A 23,125-nucleotide genomic window follows, 5' to 3' on the forward strand; every position below is an offset into this window, starting at 1 on the left:
GCACAGTGCCAGCAGGCGACATTTTTAACAAAGCCCTCTAGGGTCAGAATCAGGCACATGCTATGGTTTGAGAACCACCTCCCAACAATGTTGTCCAAAAGGAGCACCCATGCGGCAATGGTATCCACTGTCAGCAGCACCCAGGCTGCAAGGCTACATTTCTACTCAGTAAGGTCTGGACTGGACTGGACCGAAGCAAGTCAGGTGCCCAGGGTGTAAAATACAAGGAGGAACCTCACCCTAGTCCAGGCCCTGCTTGTCGGGGTTGTGTCGGCACTTGATGGGAATTATCAGCCTGGATGCAATGCTAATGATTCTCCTGCAGAGCTCCATTTCTTTATTTCTTTTTTTTAATTTGACAGATAGAGTTAGACAGTGAGAGAGAGAGAGACAGAGAGAAAGATCTTCCTTCCGTTGGTTCACCCCCAAAATGGCCGCTATAGTCTGCGCACTGTGCCGATCCAAAGCCAGGAGCCAGGTCCTTCCTCCTGGTCTCCCATGTAGGTGCAGGGCCCAAGGACTTGGGCCAGCCTCCACTGCCCTCCTGGGACACAGCAGAGAGCTGGACTGGAAGAGGAGCAACCAGGACAGAATCCGGTGCCCCAACTGGGACTAGAACCTGGGGTGCTGGAGCCGCAGGCGGAGAATTAGCCTAGTGAGCCATGGCACCAGCCCAGAGCTCCATTTCTATTAGCCAATCCACAAATAAGCAAACATAAAGGAGAAAATGAAACACTAGTATTATTACCCATAAAGTACAAAACTACCAACCATAAGGCATTGTTCTACTCTGCTGTCACCTACCTCTTCCATTCTGTAGAAAACAATCTGGTGTCAGGCCACAAGGGTGGGTCCCTGCCTGGGTTACACACAGGACATTAAAAGTGGCCTTTAAGAGGGCTCATATTTATCACCATAAATGGTTCCAACTGGATCTGCCTCGTTGTTGGCTGCCTTTTACTTTTGGGTGAGCCATATGCTGCTACTTAGCAAGGACTCTGATTTTTTCGGTTTCTGGCTCCTGCCTTAATTCATCCTTGAATACTGCTTCTGCCCTCCCGCTAACTATCACTGTTCCCTGAGCTGCCTCTGACCCTTCCCTCATCGCCCACCTGATGGCCATCCCTGGAACCACCTTGGCAAAACTAGGGTCCTTTCCTGCTTCTCTGCGTCCAACTACTTGGGTGTTTGATTCCTGCTGCTACCTAATAGGTCACCTCTGGTCAGGCAGAGGAAGAAGGAAATGACTGCCTGATGTTCGGGGGACAGCCCTGAAGAATTGCCATGTTCCTCAGTCCTAGAGGAGATTGTACCAGATGCTCGAGAAACCGGCAGACAGGATAATGACCCTCTGCTGATTATGAACTTGCTCAGGGACCTGTGTCAAGCCCACCCAAGCCTTGGCATCATGACACCCACTATTTCCTTCTTCTCCAGTCCTATGAGGGCCTGTCATATGCTATTAGTCTGTGCATTACGAGGGGAATTTACTTAGCGAGGCTGTCTTGTCTTCCCTTTTTTTTTTTTTTTTTTGCCCACGGAAGAAATTGTGAAGGTGACATTCTGTCCTCCACTCCGACTTCACTCAGGCCATTTTGCCATTTTCGATACTAGGATCTGTCACATTGGCAGGCGCTGATGTGGGAAGTCCGAACATAAAGACCCCAAGAAAAGGATGAGTCACAAGAGAGGAAAGGAGACTTAACAAGCAGATGAGTTTATTTCACTTAATGATTAGCTGATGCCTAAGAGGATAATGTGTTTTCGTCCAATCATATTTCCCTTCCTGTTCAGGAAACTGATGTCTAATGCTGTCTAAGACTCATGACATGAGACTCTCTTGGGATGTCATTTGATTATCCTTGCTAGGCCCGCTGAGGGGTCCCTCTTTGTGTTGACTGCCAGCCCGACACATCCTACATAAACCCTCATGAATGGCTACTCCACCTTACTCCAAGTCTCAGGACTAATCAGGAATGCTGTGTGTGCTTCGTAAGAACACCGTCCAACTGTCTGCCCCACGTCTGGTGCACTGTTCGCCAGCAGCCCCTGAATGGTTGGCATCCAAGGAACCTTGGTGAAGGCTGAGGTTGTGTGGGCCTTCTCTTGGACACTTCCATGTTGACAGCATCAAAGGGGCCCTGAGAGAGATGCCACCCCTTATGCTGCCACCAAGGACCTTCTCTAAATGCTAGTTAGGGTACTACTTCCTCAGAAACCTGTAAGGGGTCCCTAGTACCTATGACAGGCACAACCGTCATGACTGGCTGTGAGAATATGTTCACATTTTCAGCGCCAGTGATGCCAGTCCAAAGATCACTTGCTCCTGCCATATTGTGCCATTTACCATGGCCCCAGCACTTTGCCCATGTCCTCTGTAATGAGATTGACCAGACTGAACACCGCTGTGCCTCAGCCTCCACATCTGTAAAATGGGGGAAGACTGGTAGTTAGGAGTCAATGAGTTAACAGGCATTACACTCCTAGAACGATACCTGGCACCTGGTGAACAGTGAACAAGAGTAGAGAAATCTCACCACACAGGGCTAGGTTAAATGAGATCTCCTACTCCAGGCTCAGCCTCCCAAACCAGGGGTAAAGACGGTTTTTCCTGTTCTTGTAGCAAGAAGAGTGAGTAGACGTAGTAGTGTTAGTAGAGTCAGTAGTGTTAGTCAGTAGTGTTACTAGACTCTGCAAGTCATTCTTGCTCTATTTTCCAGTATGGTTGCCACTCAGTGTTCATGGGGGTTTGGTTCCAAGAACTCCCTCAAATATCAAAATCCACATATGCTCAAGTCTCTTATGTAAAATCACATAGTAAGTGTGTTTAACCTACACATATCTATCCTCCCATATACTTAAATTACTTGTAATAGCTAAAAACACAATGTAAACACTATGGAATTAGTTGTCATGCTGTCTTTTTTTTTTTTTTTTTTTTTTTTGGACAGGCAGAGTTAGACAGTGAGAGAGAGAGAGACAGACAGAAAGGTCTTCCTTCTATTGGTTCACCCTCTAAATGGCCGCTACAGCTGGCACGCTGCACTGATTTGAAGCCAGGAGCCAGGTGCTTCCTCCTGGTCTCCCATGCAGGCGCAGGGCCCAAGCACTTGGGCCATCCTCTACTGCCTTCCCAGGCCACAGCAGAGAGCTGGACTGGAAGAGAAGCAACCGGGACAGAACCGGCTCCCCAACTGGGACTAGAACCTGGGCTGCTGGCGCTATAGGCAGAGGATTAGCCTAGTGAGCCGTGGCACTGGCCTTGACATGCTGTCTTATTTAGGGAAAATGACAAGGAAAAAACCTCTGTACATGTTTGGTACAGACACATTCTTTCCCCAAATATCCTTGATCCACAGTTAGGTTGAACATAGGTCTGAATCCACGGATGCAGACAGTCAACTGTACATCCTTCTCTGTCTCCTACATTAAACCATTAGTATTGTGAAGACAGAGATCTCATCCAACCCATCCTACTTTAGATCCCTCAGCGGCCTTTCACAAAACCTTGAACACAGTCAGCCCTCACCAAACATGGACCGTGTAGGAATTCATCTGAAAAAAAAAAAAGGAATACAAGCAGCCAACTGAAAGGCACAGTATTTGGGGGTTCCATTTGAGGACACAGCATGAGAGTTCAGGCATTGAACTTACCACCTTCCTACTGGAGAAATATTCTTATCATTCAGAAAGCTGCTCCTTGAAGGTGGCCATGAAATAAATGATCACCACTGGGGGTCCTGAATGCATATGGCAGGAACCCATGAATCCGCTTCAGTGGTAGTTAAAATTACACCAAGAGCTGCGCCAGTACATTGTGGGTTAAGCTGCTGCTTGAGACACCAGCATCTCAACTCAGAGTTCAAGTTTAGGCTGCTGTGCTTCTGATCCAGCTTTTCACTCATGCTCCTGGGAAAGCACTAGAAGATGGCCCAAGGACTTGGGTCCATGCCACCCATGTGGGCTACCCAGATGGAGGTCCTGGTCCCTGACTTCTGTGCCCAGTTGTTGAGGACATTTCGGGCAGTGAACTAGCAGATAGAACTTTCTCTTTCTCTCCCCCACCTTCCATCACTCTGCCTTTTAAATAAATAACTCTTTTACAAAAATGCTTCCTATTATACTTCCTTTTTTGAGAGAGACTGCCTAGAGATCCTTCATTGAATGTTCAGTGGGTTCTGTGAGGCCTCAAATTAAGAACTCTACAGTTACCTATTGAGAGACACATTTCTAGTCCTCCAGTGCTTTGCATCTGAAGAGAGGTGTGGTTACCCTGAGGAGGCACAGATCCACCAAGCAGGGAGAACTGGGCAACAGGCTTGCATTAGTTCATTTCCATTTGTATGGTGAAATGCCTCAGGCAGACTATTTTATAAAGAAAACGGGTTATTGTGGCTCACAGTTCTGGAGGTACAGGGTTGAGGAATCGTACCACGTGATGACTTTATTGCTGGCAGAGTTCCGAGGGTGGAACATAGCATCACATGACGAGATAGGGGTGTGTGCATGTGAGTGTGCGTGTGCCTGTGCGTGTGTGTGTCTTCTTATCTCCTTCCTCACATATAAAACCATAAGAATTCAATCATGGGGGCTCCATCCTAATGACTAATCCTCATCACTCCCCACTCGCCATTGCTGGGTACAGCTTTCACTCTCTAAATGGGCATTACGTTAAAATGCACAAAGCCTAGAGGGGCACTCAAACTCTGCCCAACCCATAGCAAGATTCTTGATGATTTTAGTGAAAAAACAGGGGAGGCTCCCAAGATCATTTCATGTTAAGACATCAACGAGGCAGGCAGAGTGAAGGTCTTGGGAAGCTCCATGGCTCTGTCTGCCTGGATGAGTGTCCAGCCGGAGGCCATCTGTCACAGCCAGCATGCCCCCCTGCCCACCCCGAGCTTGGCACGCATGCTCGCCATGGCTCAGTCTGGCAGGGAGGGTTGCTTCTGTCAGGCTGACTACGAAACACGCTACCTCAGGATCCAGACACAATAAACGAGGCTGTTCACCTGATGAGCACACAGAGAGTTCAGTGACACTTAAAACCCAGGGCCAGCCCGGACCCATAGCAAAGGGGAGACAAGCCCATTAGTGGAGAGGCCCCGTGGCACTCCCTGCTGGCAGATGATGCGGGAGGAACCCTCACCCAGAAGCCTGTTTTTATTTGCAGAAGCCACAGTGGTAAATCAGAGCCCATCCTAGCCCATGCTGGGCACCGGGATTTCTCTTGGAGCTATCGCTATCACTGCCCATAGGCCACTAAAACCCGCCTGCATTCAGAATGATTGATTCTGCTCCAACAGCAAGCCACAAACTCATGTTGAAAAACCCACTTCAAGTGTCATTAGCTTCCTTTATGGGTTTTTCAGGTCATAAGGAATAGGGCCTGGGAGTCCTATCTTCTGCAAAGCAGAGGGGAAGAAAGGGGGTGTTGGAAGAGGTAGGGGAACTAGAAAAAGCCACAGAAGCTGGTGAGCCTGTTTCCTGCCAATCAACAAGATTGATCCTGCAAAATTAGGCCCCGGCAGCCTCCGTGCCAGTGTGGGATCTTCTAATGCAAACCCAAGAGCCTTGAGTTGGGTTTCTCTTTCATGGGTTGGAAGGGAAGGAAAATGGAGCCGGGTCCACCTTTGGCCCAGCATCAGAGTCTGTAGGGTACCTGGGACACAGGAAGTCAAGGCAAAGGAGGAGCATCTAGACTTCCCGACTGGTCACGGGAGGACCCATGCCTGCCACACTGCAACAGAGGCTGTTGTGGGCTGTCCGGGTAAAGCAGCCGCACAACAGCCGCCATGGCCAAAGCGGCAGCCCAAACGCACGCGAGCCTGCGAAGCCGGAGTTCTGTAGCATGGCGAGTTCTACCCACCACCTGACCCACGTTTAGCAATTCCACTGCACCACGGGGCAGACAGCTCCAGCCTGGGATGACTGGCTCCCTGAGCCCCTCTCCGGCAAGCAATGAAAGCAAGATCCACTTTGAAAATTTTCCCCCATCATGCAAACTGACATAGGCATGCTTTTCAAAAACCCACAGCCAATCTGTTGATCATTACTTATTTACAAAAGCCTTCGGGCAGAAAGTCCTGTAAAAACCATACTTGATACGGTATACACTAGCTTTTTCTGCTTGTGGAAAAAAAAGTCCCCCAAGGCTACCTCAAACCATCACTTTCTATTGCACATAAAATGTAGCGTGTAACACTAAAGTATTTAATATATATGGTATAATATATCTACAGGAAAGGCATTTGTGTAGAAGTATGTTACCCTGGATTTGGTAATTTGATGTTTTGCTGAAGGCTACGACTTAAAAAAGCCTCCACCTCATACAGCAGACTTGTCATCCTGGTACCCAAGAGCCAACAGAATAAAGAAGTACCCTTAAGCAGCAAAAGTCTGACACAGCTTTGAAGCATATGAAAACAGTATAACTCCTCAGAATTATTATTACTCAAGATCAAAGAAATGAGCCATACTTTACATAGCAAACAGGGACAGGGAATTTGGCTCCAAAGGTTTCAGATTTTTCAGACTTCTCTTTATTTATTTATTTGCTTCTCTAAATTTAGGCAAAGGAGAGCGCCTAGGCCCTCTCTCTCCTTTACATGGAGAACGCTATTAGCATTAGATAAGGCGATTACCTAAAGGTGAGTCAATAGGAAATGAGTGCTAACATGACAACTGGCGTCATAAAAATGAGAAGCTTGGCAGTTGGTGCGTTTTATTCTTCCTCGTAAACGGTAAACAAGCATGTAAATCAGCCGCATCCTGGCAAGGCTGAGTGCAGGGGATCGGAGAGAACTTGGAGGCAGACGTTAAGCAGGAATAGGTGGTCCTGATGCCAACGGGGACAGGGCTGGGTGAGTCGTCCACCGAGAACCTGCATCCCCCAGGACGTGAAGTGAACGGGGGACTGCCCTTGCCCACGTCCCACAGAGACACGTGGAGGGAGATGCAGAGGTGATGAACAAGCAGGAAACAGAAATCGCCCTTGCTTTACTTCAGCTATCAAAGGGAGGGGCGTGGCCAACGGCAACCAAGAGAGGAAGCCACATCACAATGGGAGGAACCAGGCAGGGTGAGCAGGGATGGAATCCGTCCTGAGTCTCCAAGGTGTGTGTTAGGATGTCAGAGGAAATTCACACTGTGGTTGGCCGATGAATAGCAGACAAAAAGGGGAGAGGAGGGTGAGCAGGTCAGGAAGAGGCCCCTGCGGTGAGCTCTGGTGAGAGGCGGTTTCACCTGCTATCTCTTAGAGGGAGAGGCAAAGAGGAAGGAAGGAACAGAGGGAGGGAGGCAAGAGGGCAGCAGGGAGGACGCAGAGGAGCGAGGAAGGGAGACAGGGAAGGAGGGAGGGTTGGGGGGGGGGACAGGAAGAAGGGAGAGAGCGAAATTAAGAAGCGGGGGAGTGCACTGTATTTCATAATTAATATTGCTTTTAGCCTGAGCAGAATGGGATTACTTTTGAACTTTGCTTTGGCAAGTCCACAGATTATTAGAGGTTTTTTTTATCGGTCAAAATCAATTAGCAGAAATTTGATTTCAATCGACAGGATAAAAGGAAGGTAATCTTCAGGTTCATTTTTGATTGTGATGATACATCTCACATATGGCCTTAAGTACAGAAAACAGCCCTCGGAGGGGCTCCAGCAGAAAGAGACTTGCCGCAGGCAAGCCGAGCCCGCCAGCTCCTCCGATTGGCTCTCGCCATCATTAGTGCCACTGCTGTTTAGGAGCCACACAGACAGGACATGGTGACAGCTGAGACTTTAAAGCCTATGTATTTTTCAAACAGCTTTTCAAACTGTTTTTCATGACAGAATTTTTCCAGCTCTATCATTAACTGCTGACAAGCTGACAGAGTAAATACTCCTGCCTTTAAGTTGCCGTCTAAGCGTCTCGCTCCCCTCCCCCCTGCCTAGCTCACACTTGGCTGGGTGGGGGCGGCTCTGGGCCTAGGCAGGGTGGGGAGGGGACCAGGAGAGGAGAGGGAGCTAGAGAGAGACAAGGGCGCGGCCACCTACCCCCCCATCCCCACCCCGTCCCTCCCCCCCCTTACCTCATCAACTTGGGCGAGGAGTTGGGTGAGTTCCTCATGCCTCCGTTCCGCTGCTTTTTTTTGGGTGACAGCGTTGACGGCTGCTCATCTTCAACTGGAAATACAGGCAGCTCGTGAGATGAGGAAGGGCGTGAGGGCAGAGGGCAAAACACGGTCGAGATATCAAAGGACACACACTCAAGGCTCAGTCACTCACTAGAAGTCATGGCTGTCTTTTAGACCCGATGGCAAAGAGCGAATGAGTTAGTCAGGGAGGCCAGCCTAGAGGGCGTGGGGGAGACGGGCCCTTTCCACGCCACCCTTTGAACATGCACTTCAAAGACTACAAGAGTTTGTCAACCCCCTTCGGGGTGGGGGGAGTGGGAGAAATTGTGATTTACTTGTATAACAAATAGATTTATCTATGAACACACCATCAGTATTCTTCGAGTTACTTTAGGTTACTTTGCTTAGCTGGCTCAGCGAATGAGTTTTCTCATAACCAAAATCAGAAATAGAGTTGTATGTGACAAAGCAGCATGATAACTGGCAGCCTGCTGCTTCTCCGGATGAACCAGCTGACAGGTTCCTGGTCCCTGCACACCAGAGAAAGAGCCTTGAAGAGAGGCAAGGATTCAGGGCCTTACCAGCCAATGTCCCCATCACTCAGGACTGGGAACATTGGTGCATGCTGGCAACAGAATCCCCATACCAACTCAGCTCTCATTCCTTCAAATGGAATCCTTCCTTAATGCATGAAGACAGGAGGAAGAGAGAGGGCCAGGCTGGCGAGCTTGGCTGGAGAAGAGTGACAGAGTGAAGGAGGAAACTGCCATTGAAAGCTATCTCTGACAATGTGGCACAGGGGGCAGGATGGAGGGCAGCATGGGAGATGGGAAACCAAAGGCTGTTTTCCAAATGTCTGAACCACACAGATTGCTAAGCAATGTCAAGCGTCACTCACCAACAGCACGGCACTCTCTACTGCTCTTGCCCAAAGAAACCTGCTAAAAAGCTTTGCAGATGTAGCAGCTTGTTATCATGCTTCTTTTTAGGAGCGCTGCTTAATAATTAGCAGATGCATACCCAGCCCATCACCCAAGGGCATCAGCAGCAAAATTCTAGTCCTCCTCTTCCCACCCCCACCCCCATAATTCAAGCTAAAGCTGTAATGTCAAGAAGGAAAAGTAGACTCTTCAGATTTCTAGAGTTGACTGCAACAGAGGCTAGCAGGTAGCACCCCTGAAACTCAGAATGCATGGCAGTTATGTTCAAGCTAAGAAGAGAAATGTTAGCAGTGACCGTGTTGAAAGAAGCTAGAAACATGTTAATGGTGTGTGTGTCTTTGATGGGGGAGAAGATGCCATTTCAGCTACATGACGCTGTGCAGGAAGACCCACACCAGAGCATGCATTAGATGGTACTTCCCGAAAACCCCAAATAAATGTAGTAGGTTATGGCACATGGTTCCAAAGGGATTATGATAATCCAATGACTGTTCGAACCTATCCTACTTTCAGTGTGGAGTAGGCCAAATTCTGGCTGACACAGAGAAAGGGAACCAGAGAGTGGTGTGAGGTTAGAGTGATACTGAAAGGAATGCTGGCAAGAAAGCACCTGCTAAGGCTCTCAGCCCACTCACTCCACCACCTGCTCCCTCTGCTCCACCCCCCCCGCCCCTGCCCCCACCAGAGGCCCTCTGCTCAAGCTGCTACCATATCAGTCACTTAGTGCTCCAGGCGGGGACTATGTGGCTCAGAGGATATCGCATCTTATCAGAAATGAGTATCCACAGCAAATCACACAGAGACTAAACAGCACTTAAAAGATTAAAGGAAAAAAATACAAGCCACATAAATGGTATTGAAAAAAATCACTTGGAGTTGATATGCATCTCTCCGCAAGCAAACAGGGACCCTGAGCTTGACCCGAATCCATCTTCCTTTCACAGGATAGGGGTCGGGCATTCCAGGCAATTATGGGATAGAAATGTGTGTAAGTATACTTTTGCATGTTTCCCACCTTGGAAGGAATGGAAAGTCTTACAATGAGTGCACCCATAATAGAAGTTCACCTTTTAATATGGGTCACTTGCAATTGTTATATTGTATTCAGGATGACCTGGATTAGCTGTGTAGCAGGCTGGGCTGAATGTGGGTGTGGGAGTGTGTGTTCATTAGAGTCGGTCTTGAGGGGATCCGATTCTGTTCTTCTCTTCCACATCGTCGTCTTAAGCCTCGAATGCAATACCCGAAAGGTCTTTTACCTAACCTTGCCTATGGCTAACTTTATTCAAGTCCACTATACTACCAATGGTTGTGCTCAGTTATACAGTGAGTTGATACAAGCTAAGACCTGAACAGAAGTCACTCTTACTGGAATTTTTGCTGGATTTTTCTGCTTCCCTGTTTGCACAGGGTCTGTAATAAATAATCTCTTCTTTGATTAAGGACCCATTATCTCTGCAGCTGGTCACTAGCTGTTTACAGGCCTGATCTTCTGATGGAACGCTAGCAAGTTCATACCTGTTAGCCAGCTCCAGAGAGACACCTCACTGTGGCGGCACAGTTCTGCCTCCTTCTATGCAAGGAAACTCTTTATTTTCATTGCAACTCAGAGAGATCATCCATCATAATCATATTGCATTTAAACTGGGATTTGTTTTCTTAAACGCAACTCAAGATCAAAGGTTTCCTCCTGCACTCGTGGCTTGGAAATGCAGATTTGTTCCGTGCAGAGATGGGGGCAATGTCTCCAGCTTAAATATATGAACATTGTGTGACGGGGACCATTACGTATGGCTTAGGTCCCACAAGAGAAGCAGTGATAACTTCATCCTCATAAGTAGGATATAAACCATATTTAATTATTAGCCTTTATATGGATTCCATCCATGTCTACATATTTAAAGAAAGCAGATCTAGGAAAACTTTTAGTTAAACTATAAAATATAATTTTCATTTCATGGCTTCTGTGACTCCATGAGAGGAATAAAAATGGAATTAAAAGGGAGATTTCAATTTACTTACATTCAGGAACGATGAAGGAGTGGGAGTGATGGGCCACTACCTCATGACAATGCCTACTGACGGGCTCATATTTAACCTCCTGCTCTGCTAATTGCAATACACCTCTTGTCTCCAGCATTTGCATTTGCCTTCGTGCTGGAGAAGCTACCCAGAGATATGATCCTTTAAAGAAATCTGACTTACCAGCTTCTTTAAAACACAAACCAGCTCAGGAATCTAATGTGGAATTTTTATAGGAGCTGAACTCCATCCAGTCTCCAAGTACTCATAAAATTCAAGGGCTTGTTTTTGTACATCCCTAAGTATAACACTTAATGTGCTGTTGTAACTTCCCAGCACTCCCTTGTCTAATAGGCACTGAATCTAACAGTTTTACAGTTTGGAAAGACTCAGCACCAGAAAAATGTCAGGCAAGTCTAATGAGGCTTCAGATCCCCTGGTTTGCGCTGGAGTTTAATTTAAAGTTACAATGATGTTTTAACATGTTTGCTTATACTTGACTAAAGAGGATTCATTATTTCAATGACATAACCTCCAGACAATGTTCTGGGAATTGATTTAAGATGTGGTGGTAATTCCAACAGCCTTAATGCAGAGTCGAACATCTGTAACAACATTTTACTCCACTTTTCATCAGCGTGCTGTTTTCCAGCACAAAGCCGGGCAACGTCTTCCAGAAACACTGGCCAGAAGCCTGGGCTTACTTCAAAATGATCATATATTTTACTAGATTTTTTTTAAAAAAAGAAATATCTTCTTTTATCAGCCTAGCCAGGTTGCAAATACCGTGTCAGGGTTCACTAATGCCTCTTTATGGGTCCTTGAAGTGAAATGGGGCAGCGACTGCAATTTTGAGCTTTCCCAAATAATCCAGTACCTGCACGCAGGGACCAAAAGCTCAGCTACGGCCTGGGCCACAATCCCGGTTCCCTGTTTCCCCAGTGAGACTTCGGGGGCTGATTCTGTTTGATACATAAAGGTGAGTTTGTTGGCTGGAGTTAAAAAAAAAAGTTCAAAGCAAATAAACTCCGAAACATAGTGAGAGGCAAACAATCTGTAATCGTGAGTCAGCTGGCTATCTCTCCTACGTTATTAATCACCACATCTGGAGAAACCCACATCTGCACACACTTAGCAGGTCATTAGTAACGTCATATTCACACTGGAATCACTCGGAGTAAGAATCATGCAAAGTGGTTTGAGCACAAAGGCTTCTAGCTAACAGGACGTCCTACTGGAGTCTCCAGCAGGCTGCGAGTTGGAGGGTAGGGTCATTTTCATGATTATTCATTGTTGGTTAAGCTTTGCCTGTTTGGTATTTTTCTGCCCGACAAGCTAAATGCATGCTGAAATCCGCATTAGGACATCTCTCTTCTTCAAGTGGGCTCAGCACGTTAAAGTAGAGCATTGAAGGGTGCAATTATTAAAACTTGGGATGGATCCCAGGACTCCTTCACCTGGCTCGCTCACAAGCTGAGAATTGGGAGTTGTGTTCTTGCACTCAAATGGGTCTTTGGGATAGCGTGATCTAGCTCCATGCTTGACTGCCAAACAATAAGAAGAAAAGAAAATGGAAATTAATCCTCAGTGAAATCTGCTGATAGAAAAGTTCCAAGGCACTCTCAACATCAAAACTCAGGATGGACAGGGAGGCTTGTCCCTCCCAGCTAAATCCCCCTTTTCCTGGTGCTCACCACCTCCTCAAACTCTTTTTGTTGTGTTTTTGTCATCAACGTCAATAGGAATAATATCTGTGGAAATTCAGAAGATAACCTATGGGCAATAACTTCTACACAACAATAACAATACCTGGCTGCCCTCTCCCCCACAACATACATGGACACAGACACCTCCCTTGCACAGCAAAGTCAGCCCCGTGATCTCCCGAAGCCTGTGGAAGGGGATTCTCCTAAACCATCATTACTTCGACATCAGCAACCCTCCCTGTTAAGCTACTGCGTTCTACTTGAACCGCCGGCATGGCCAGTTCCCCCTTTTGTGATGTCACTGGCTAACTTAGAAGGCTTGGGTGTGCCACTGGTCTGAGTGTGGTGAAGCACCTCCTTGAATCACAGAGACATCAATGAAAAGTTTTTATTATTCTTTCAGGCTGCATATTCTGCTGTATAAAAATTGAAGAGAAAAATGGAGGGAGACATTGTTAGAACAGAGATATAATAGCGTGCTTCCTGTTTTCTATGGGCTTACCAAACTTTTCCACAAGAAAAATCATGGAAGACTTAGTAACACAGTCACTTGGTAATGTGATAGTCCACCATGGACAGAATGCCCCAGCTGACCCAACCTTCCTCTGATATTGTCTGAGACTCTCCGGGAAGGTCTACGTGGCCACAGTAGGGCCAGCAGGGATTGGAACATGGAATGGCAGCACTTTACAGGGGCTGTTTCCTGTTCTGAAATCTGAGACCTGCCAGGACCCTGGCTGCCTGTTACACAGCCTAGACTGGGGAGAGAGTGTGAATGTTGCCTTAAGCAATGACTAAATCAAAACAACAACCATAAAACGCCAGATCTGTAATCCATCCTGTGAGTTTGGTGTTATAACTGCTGCAAGGGAGCACTTGACTACCGTCTCAAGACGAATCCCATAGGAGAGACCGTCAGGGGCCCACCAACGGGCATGAGCCGAGTCCATCTCTGATAAGAAAAAATGGGCATGAGGGTCAGGTTCTGTACCTAGAGGGCAGTGAGCAGCTCAGTGTCAGAGCACAGGGCAATCAAAGTGGGTGATTCCCTTGGAATGAGTTTCCAGTCGAACAAGATTGAGATAATACATGGGTACTTCAAAAAGTTCATGGAAAACTGGAATCAAAAGTTATTTTGGTGCAAAAAAAAATTTTGAAATTCATGCAGTTTTTTTGACAATACACATTTATCATAAACTTTTGAAGATCTATAATATTTCTTTTTGTTTTTTTTTTTATTTTTTTTTTTGACAGGCAGAGTGGACAGTGAGAGAGAGAGACAGAGAGAAAGGTCTTCCTTTGCCGTTGGTTCACCCTCCAATGGCCGCCGCGGCCGGCGCGCTGCGGCCGGCGCACCGCGCTGATCCGATGGCAGGAGCCAGGAGTCAGGTGCTTTTCCTGGTCTCCCATGGGGTGCAGGGCCCAAGCACCTGGGCCATCCTCCACTGCACTCCCTGGCCACAGCAGAGGGCTGGCCTGGAAGAGGGGCAACCGGGACAGAATCCGGCGCCCCGAACGGGACTAGAACCCGGTGTGCCGGCGCCGCTAGGCGGAGGATTAGCCTAGTGAGCCGCGGCGCCGGCCTGAAGATCTATAATATTTTTGGACCACATTAAACTTTTCCTTTCATCCCATTTTCCATGAACTTTCTTTTGAAAGGCAGAGAGATAGAGAGAAAGCATGTGCATTCCCATATACTGATTAACTCCCCAGATGCCCCGAATGGCCAGGGCTGGGCAAACCAAAGCCAGGAGCCAGAAAATCAATCCAGGTCTCCCATGTGGGCAGAAGATAGGACTGTTTGAGCTCCCAAGGTCTGCATTTGCAGGAAGCTGGGATGGGAAGTGGAGGTGGGACTCAAACCCAGGTACTCTGATGTGGGATGTGGGCATCTTACGCAGCAGGCCGAATGCCCACACCTCCGTGAACTTTGTGAAGTACCTCTATTTATATCTCTAAGAAGTCTGAGGACCACTTGGTGGCAATCTTGATCAAAGCAACATATGAAACTATTTATTGCCAATCATGCAAATATTAACATAAAGAGAAAGGTTGCTACTCCACCAAAGCAACCTCAACCGTCAAAATATCTCAAGCATTATCAAACTGTAAAATCGAACAATCACATTATCGCAACTTAACTTCACAACCTTCTAGCCAAGAAACAGAAGAGACGTTCGTTCGGAAAACCCAAAGGGTGTAGGTTTAAAACAATAATCTGTCGTTCTATAAAATGTGAGTGAAAAAGGACCTGCCAGTGACCTGCCCTGAGCTGGGCTGGTCCAGCTCAGGGAGTGCCCACCCCACACTGGCTGAGGGGGTGGGGCGGGGGGCTTGTTGCAGCTATTTCATTTCTGGCTTTTGTGGAGCTAATAAGAGAATGGGGAGGGAGACTTTAAGGAACAATAGGTTATGTAGAAGTTAATCACAGGGTACATTTCTGGCTCTATTCACTGCCTAGGAAACCTGAATTGTATAAGTTTGAGTCCATCAACACAGAGTAATGAAAGAATTCACCTCCTACTTGGGAGAGAGAGAGAGAAAAAAAAAATCACTATATAAATATATTAACAGAATCCACATGACCTGGAATGCAATGCTTTTTACATAAGTACCGTAGGCCTAATGGGTCCGCTAGAATCAAATTTGATGGTGACACAATCCACATATCGCCACCACCCTCTTCCCCAACCACATTGAACTTGGTAGGAGTCCAGCACCCACCAGGGCCTCCTGGAAGTAGAATCTCAGCTCAGTTTCTCCACTCAAAAGCCAACCTGCCGGAATCACTTGCCTAACACTGGGCCCTGCTCTGTATCTGGTAGAAAATTCCTTCTAAAGACCCAGTAGTCTGCGGCCTTTTCTTTCTTTCTGCTCGGAGCACACTATCGCTATTGCCTCAAGGGCAAAGAGACGTTTTGAGCAAAGCTCGTGAGGTATTAGTTTTTTAGAGATGAGTCCCAGAGACAAGTGACGGAATGCTAAGGGGAAATCTACAGCTGCAATCAGAGAGGCAAGAACACCCTGGCCTGACTGCTAAGCAGTTTGGAGCTGAGGAAGCTTATGGGAGACGGAGGACCATTCTCACTTTGTCGGAATGAGACTGGCAGTCAGGGCAGAAGGTACCCGAGTCTAACAGAAACAGCCTCATTCCAACTTCTCCTTCTCTTCCTACTCCCCACTCCCGACATCAACCAGATGGTGACCGCTTTGAGGCCTGAAGGTACACCTGACCCTCTCTGTGGCCCCAGGGTGTGCAGTCCATGTGTGTGGGGGCCAACTTCTAGGGCAAGCAGAGGTGTGCCACGTCCCTCTCACCAAGAGTGGCCTCATCCTTCGCAGCACACTGTGGCCTACGCCATCCACGGGCGATGGCCCAGAACTGAGAAGGGTTTTCACATTTGTAAAAAGGTTTGGGGGCAGAAACGTAAGAGTAACAATCTTTTTGTACACATTCGAGTGATGTAAAATGCACACTTCAGTGGCTATCAATAAAATGTTGTCCGTTTACAGCGGCTTGTTTATCTGTTGCCCATGGCTGCTTTCGCTCTGCAGTGACAGAACGGAGTTAACTGTGATAAAGGCCAGATGGCCTGCGAAGTCTAAGAGGTGAACTAGCTGGCCCTGCCCAGAAAAAGTCCCCCTCCACTCCCCCAGTCGTTTAATCGTCACACATTTTCCTGGCTTCCCAAGCCTTCCAAAAGGCCAAGGCTCTTCCCACACTGCCCAGACAGCCAAACAAGAGAGAGAAGCACTTGGAGGCCACGTGAAGCGTTGCAGATCCGGGGAAGTCAGGAGCAAGGAACCCACGTGGTTTGGCGACACGCGCCCCTACCAGGCAACCTGCCGCGAGCCCCGCTGCTGTCCTCGTGGCTGAGCACACGGGTCAGGGGAGCCTCCCGTCTCCCGGCTCCAGCTAAGTTAGATTCTTCCACCTGGTACTTTGAGGATCAAGGCGAACCCCAGCTCCCGTGAGCCATTCCTCGAAGCTGTCAGTGTGTGCTGCCAGTCCACCCTGTGAGCGGCCCGTCCAAGACAACAGATTAACCATTAGACTAGATATGCTGAAAATATACAGCTTCAACCTTTCCCCGGCTAGCTCAGAGCGATATATAGATGATTATTTCAACCGTCAGCTGCCGCATAGATTTAAACCCCTGCACAATAACTCCTGCCTTCATCTGCCCCTTGTCAAACTCACACAGCTTTAGTTGGAGGATACATGGTGTGGCAGTTTCACTGTGAATCCAGAATGATCCAGACGGCGGCTGTCTCTTTGTTAACAGGAAGCCAAACTGATGAGTTTGTAATGCATTTCTTATCAAAGGTAGTTTCAGAAAAGAAAATGTGCCCCATCAGTTTGGCTAGAAATTCACATACACTAGATTATGGACTTAATCAGAACATCTCTGTTATTTTCTTGGGGAAATAGATAATTCCACATCCACTCCATTAAAATCATTTTGTGCCGATGAATTATGTATTTATGAATTTATAATTATCTTTGATTTTTTTCCCCTCTTGCAAGTATACTTAATAAAGACCATCAGCTAGAGCCTACAAAGCCCTGGTGCTTAATGGATACAAGCGTGCTAATATATTTTTTTTAAGTTAATGCTGATTTTTTGAGCTTTGTGTCTAAAATGATCACAGTGGATGGGTGAAGTGCGATTTTCCACCCCTACATCTAACAAAGACAGAATGCATCGTAATGGAATTTATGAAGGAACTCTCTTCCTAATACACCTTCTTATCAAAGAGGTTCGGATTTACCATAGGTCAGATCAGGTCCCCTCTGATAAGTAGCAAGAGAAAGGCCATGCCCGGCACCCTGAAAGGGCTCCCTCCCACAGGCGACTGCACCGGCTAGTTACCTGCTTTCGTCCTCCTGAACTCACAAGTTAAATAACAGCTTGAAAATCACTATTTTCCCTGTCTGTACTGAAAATTATGACATTTTATTCATCCTGGACTTTTTCATCTTGATTCCTGAGGAATTGGGTACCCCTTAAATTCAGAGCCTAGGGCAGAGGGCCTCCCTACCCCACCCTAATCCCAGCCCTGCCCTGTGGAATTCTCAAGGGTTTTCACGGCTCTGGTTCTGCTACCCCAGAGAGCTGCACAGGCAGACACAAAGGAGGAGCTGTTTTGTTGGATCATTTCACGCTGTTTGCATGGGCTCGTGAAGGAAGGGCCCTTGCAGCAAGCGCATCCTCGTGGATTTACAAATTGTCAGGCATCCAAAGGAGTGGGGAAAAGATCATGCTGCCTCAGGAGTCTGAGATGTGCCACCTGCCCAGGGTGAGAAACAGAAAAGAGAGAAGGGGTCAGGTGTCTCAGGGACTTGATTTCACACCCCACGTCCAAGGCTCCTGCGGAACGCGGTCTGCTGATTTACATCGCCACTCGGGGGCCCAAGTTTCCATTTTCTTCTGTGTTTGGATACAGAGACTGCTTTTTTCCTCTGATTTTTCCCCTTCTCCCAGACACCTTCAAATACGCATGACTGGCAGAAGACGTCAGTCATATTTTCATTTCCATTTTCTCTTTGCTATTTACATTTTTAAAATTAATGCTTGCCCCAGCGATTCTGTTATTTGAAGGCCAGCTTTGGACTCTTAATTGTGTGCATGTGATATTGTTTTCTAAGCCATAAATGTGACACTGATAAGGACTGGTATTACTATTAACACTGTTATTATTATCGGCTCATCTATAAAGACCATATCCCCACCGAGCCAGGGGTGTCGAGAGCCCCCTGGAATTCTAATACGTATTCCAGATGGTTGCCCCGATACTTTCTCAGGAGCTGATAAAGGTAAAATGCATGGGTTTTTAGCACAACCCAGGTGCCCGATGAAGAATGTTCTGCCAGAACACTACAGAAATACAGTGTGCTCTTAACCTTGGGAGGAAGGCCCAGGCTCGATTGCGATTTTACACTAAACACAGCATTTAGTCTACTCTGTAAGGGCATAGTCACCTTCTAAAGATGTTCTTGAACTGTAAAATCGTTATCTATATTCTCCTATAATTTATCATCAGGCACACTGTGTGCCACCCTTGTAAGTGCTAGCGCAGGGCGGGGCCCTGGCTGGTGAGCAAAGGGAGAGGACACTGTGGTGTGAAGCCGCGGGATGGGAACAGGTCTGGGGATGTCCTGCTGTGTGGCCTCACCCTCAAGACAAGACCACCACGCAAACGCAGAACCAGGTCCAGGTCTGTGAACTTCTCACTCAGATCCTAGAAACCACCAGGATTCCAAGAACTTCTAGAATCAGTCTGTCTGTCCAAGCCCCAGCTCCGACCCTCTTTATAGTCCTGATCTCAGACAGGTTTATCAGCATCCCGATGTCCTAAGATCTACTGTTGCCCCTGCTGGACTGGTCAGGACACCACATCTGGAGCGGCTATAGGATTAAACGAGGGAACCAGTGGCCACAGACGGACAAGTTGAGGACCTAACACTGCCATCGATGTCCTCTGCTTGGCATCCACCAACCACTGTTTTTTTTTTTTTTAATTTTTAGTGTTTTTTTTGTTGTTGTTGTTGTTGTTTTTTTTTTTTGACAGGCAGAGTGGACAGTGAGAGAGAGAGACACAGAGAAAGGTCTTCCTTTGCCGTTGGTTCACCCTCCAATGGCTGCTGCGGCTGGCACCGCACTGATCCGAAGCCAGGAGCCAGGTGCTTCTCCTGGTCTCCCATGGGGTGCAGGGCCCAAGCACTTGGGCCATCCTCCACTGCACTCCCTGGCCACAGCAGAGAGCTGGCCTGGAAGAGGAGCAACCGGGACAGAATCCGGCGCCCCGACCGGGACTAGAACCCGGTGTGCCGGTGCCGCAAGGCGGAGGATTAGCCTAGTGAGCCGTGGCGCCGGCCTCCACCAACCACTGTTACATAGGATTTTCCATATGGGACAACCTTCAGTGCTGGAGACGGCCCCTAAAAACATTCAACTTCTGACTTCCACTGAGAAATCCTGCAGCGAGTGGGCCTGCCTCCAGAGGGACCCCCGTCTCCTGGGGCAAAAGCTTACCAGCTGGTCAGACATCCGCTACTGCCTTCTCTGGCAGGCAGCCCACATCTGCATCCAGCCTCAGCTCCAGGGACACTCAAGCCTGCTACCCCCGAAAGAAGGGCTTTAAGGCACGGGCCTTGTCCTACAATCGTCAGTACATACTAAGTGGTGGGAAGGGCAATGGTCAAGTACACAGGCCTTGCTGCCACCCTGCTGGGTTCAAAACTGGGTATCTCCTAAAGAACCTAACTTTATTCTACTCATCTATGAAATGGGTATAATTACAATAATTATCTAATAGGGTTCTTGCGAGAATGGACTGAAACCACTGAGAGGAGTTTGTGGTAGGCTCTCACCAAATGCTATCGATTGTTAATATCTTGGCTTTGAAAAGTCAGAGCCCTCTGCCACTGGCCCGTGTGCTGCTGCTCCACATACATCAGCTCATGGGCTCCACCCTGCCTGACATGAACCCAGTACCCAGCCACTAGAATGGGCTGGCGTCCCCATGCTCTGCTCCCCATTCAACTGTCACCCTGTCTCATGTGTCATATGGCCCCAATGGTTAGGCATTGCCAAGTGCCATAAAGACAAACAAAGCCAGAAAACGCTTAAATGGACCTCAAATGGAGGAGGCTGGGAACAAATGAAAGTCACAAGGAAACGTGGAGAAACCCCACAGTTCCCTCCAAATCATAGGAATCGCACACCAGTGGGGATGGCGCCTTCCCTTGCATTTCCATGGGAGGACAAGGGGCTGATGGACACTTGTGGGGGGCAAGAGGAGGGGCGGGGGAGGCTGGGATAGGGAGCCAGTGACTCCTTCACTGGGAACTTCCCATCATGTCTTCCGCTTGCCTCGCTATCGGGAACAGGCTAGGCTGCCTCCTCCTGGAAGTATTCCTGTGACTGCCACCTCCTTGATTTGAAAACCCCCTGGCCCTTCTCAGCTCATGCCCTGACATTGGCTTGAAGCTCCTCTGCCGTAGTTTGCTCATGTCTGAATCCCTCACAGCCCCTGGGAGTGCTCCCAGCACGTTGCTCCCAGTGGCTACACAGGCAGCACTGCCCAGAGGAGATGCTCAGCCCAGTGGTTAGGAGCCCCAGGGTCTGGGCCTGGCTCGGATCCACCACATGGCCGTGGCTTGGATCCACTACATGGCTGTGGCAGGACCCTTCCCCTCCTGGGGAGGGGGGATGGGACTTGGCATTCAGTAGAAGACCTTTTTGGCCCTGAGTTGTAATGATTCCAGATTCATGCTGTTTCTAGTTACTCAACAGCTATCACAGGAGCCAGCCAGGGACTAAGAGCCTCATAATGACAAAGCCACAAACAATTACCCAGAATTTCCTACCAGAGTCAGCCCAGAGTGCCAGAGAACAGGAAGCGCAGGATTCCTGGGCTGGGAAAAGTGGAGCTCCGCTCCGTGGTTCTGAACCCCAGCTTCCAGAGAGAATGTTAGTGCTCCAGCCCCACCCGGCCTCACTCCACCAGGAGCTCGGAGGCATCGCGTGTGTTTCTCCCTTTTCTTCCCTTCGCTGTCTTTAGAGACTCACACTTTAGAGAGAACTGCAAGTCTAACTGGAGAACTTCATCCCAAACAGAGAGTGACACAAAACAACAGCACAAAAGATACTGCAACACAAGGGCAAGTCGGGGGCTAAGGCAAGTGCCCCAGACCACCAGCAAGTGCTGGGGTGGGGGGGTCTTCGGGAAAAGCAGATGGGATGGAGAGATGTCAATCTGATTCACCCACATACACCAGGGTGCAGCACATGGGGTGGAGGGCACCCGACTCACCCCGCCTACACCAGGTGAATGAAGGGTGGTGGAGGCAGGTGAGGAGTGCCTGTGGGGGGACAGACAGCTTGGCCCAGGGCGAGGAGGCCGGGAGACACTAAATCAGGGAACTGCTGGGAAGCCGGGTTAGTTGGAGCAGGAAAATGTGTTTGAGAGCGGAGTGAGGGCTGGAAGAGCAAGGCTTCCCTCCATGGTGACAGAATTCGGGCTGTTTTGGGTAACAATCGGAATCCTTGGAACATTATTTTTCCTTTGATTTAAATTTGAAGAGGACAGTGGGTGGGTTTGCATCTTGGAAAAGTCTATCAGAGATGGCCTAGTTTACCCTAGTTTGTTTCTGGCTACTTAAAAGCTGTAAGGGTCCAGCCACACGCACAGAGCAAACACGGGAGACTCCTGGCATATCCCGTTGCACTGGAAGTCTTGTCTTTACCCTGGGGGACACAGTCAACAGAAGACGAACTGACGCCCTGAATGCCTTGCAATGGGCTCCCATGAAGCTCCCGGGGCCAACGTCTCCCAGGCCAGCCGGACAACCCTAACCTCGACTCCAGCACGCCTATTTACTGTTGTCAGGCACTTGGGTCGATTCTGTCCCCTTCAAAGAGAGCTGGAAGGAAAGCCATCAGGGTTTGACTCTTGCCTGAAAAGTGCTTGCAACCTACGTTTTCGAAGCACATTTTCAACACACCGGTGTTTTAAAGAGGGGACACTGAGAAAGCAATGTCTCCCCAGTCCTCTGCTCCTGGAGCTTTTCCCGAATCAGTCCCCCTTCCTGATGCTCACTGTCAAAGCCATGCCCAGGAGTAAAACATACATGATGCGATCTAGATCCTTCCTCTGCAACTCTGAGCCCCGTAGGCCTCCGAAAAGTCAAACAACTCAAAAGAGAAAATGGTTTTTCCACTGGCTTCTAAAAAGTCAACAGTTTCAAATGATTCAATTACAAAAGGAATAAAGTATATGCATTCAAAGTTCTATATGGTCTGAAAGGTAGAATTTAACAATAGACAGGGAAAAAGCACTTGATAAGATTCAATAGCTATTTACGATAACAAAAAAATCCTCTACAAATTAGGTGCAGAAAGCACATATCCCAAAATTATAAAGGCTACGTATGAAAAACCAGCAGCCAGCATCCTGGTGAGTGGGGAGAAGCCGAAAGCATTTCCCCTTGAGCTGGTACAGGGCAAGTGTGCCCACTCCCACCACTCTGATTCAAGACAGTCCTGGAAGGAGTAGCAAGAGCAACTGAGGAGGAGAGCGAAATAACGGGCATGAGAATCGGAAAAGAGGAAGTCAAAATATCAGATGATAGATACTGTACATGGAAAAAGCGGAGCACTCCACCAAAGAAAATCAATAAATGAGTCCTCCTGGGATGTATTTTAATTCTCGCTTTCCATAAACGTCACTAAATCCATGCTTTCCTATACAGGTCAACGTTCGTACCCAAGCATCCTGTACAAAAATGTGTCAAAAGACTTAGCTGTGACTTTAAAAACATAGCTGGACAGTAATCTATGTGT

The 23,125-nt window shown here is 48.1% G+C and overlaps 1 protein-coding gene across 26 annotated transcripts in view; it reads right to left on the reverse strand.

The window, feature by feature from the left end:
- The window catches only part of KCNMA1 (potassium calcium-activated channel subfamily M alpha 1), a 781,282-nt gene that overhangs the window by 94,861 nt on the left and 663,296 nt on the right, over nt 1-23,125 (reverse strand). For 19 of the 26 annotated variants that reach the window (XM_070056976.1, XM_051823043.2, XM_070056989.1 and 16 more), the window contains 1 exon segment: nt 8,063-8,156. In XM_070056976.1, coding sequence (XP_069913077.1) covers nt 8,063-8,156 — 94 coding nt within the window. 26 annotated transcript variants of the gene reach the window in all.

The sequence above is a fragment of the Oryctolagus cuniculus genome, chromosome 15, assembly GCF_964237555.1.
Source record: "Oryctolagus cuniculus chromosome 15, mOryCun1.1, whole genome shotgun sequence".
Classification (NCBI taxonomy): Eukaryota; Metazoa; Chordata; class Mammalia; order Lagomorpha; family Leporidae; genus Oryctolagus; species Oryctolagus cuniculus.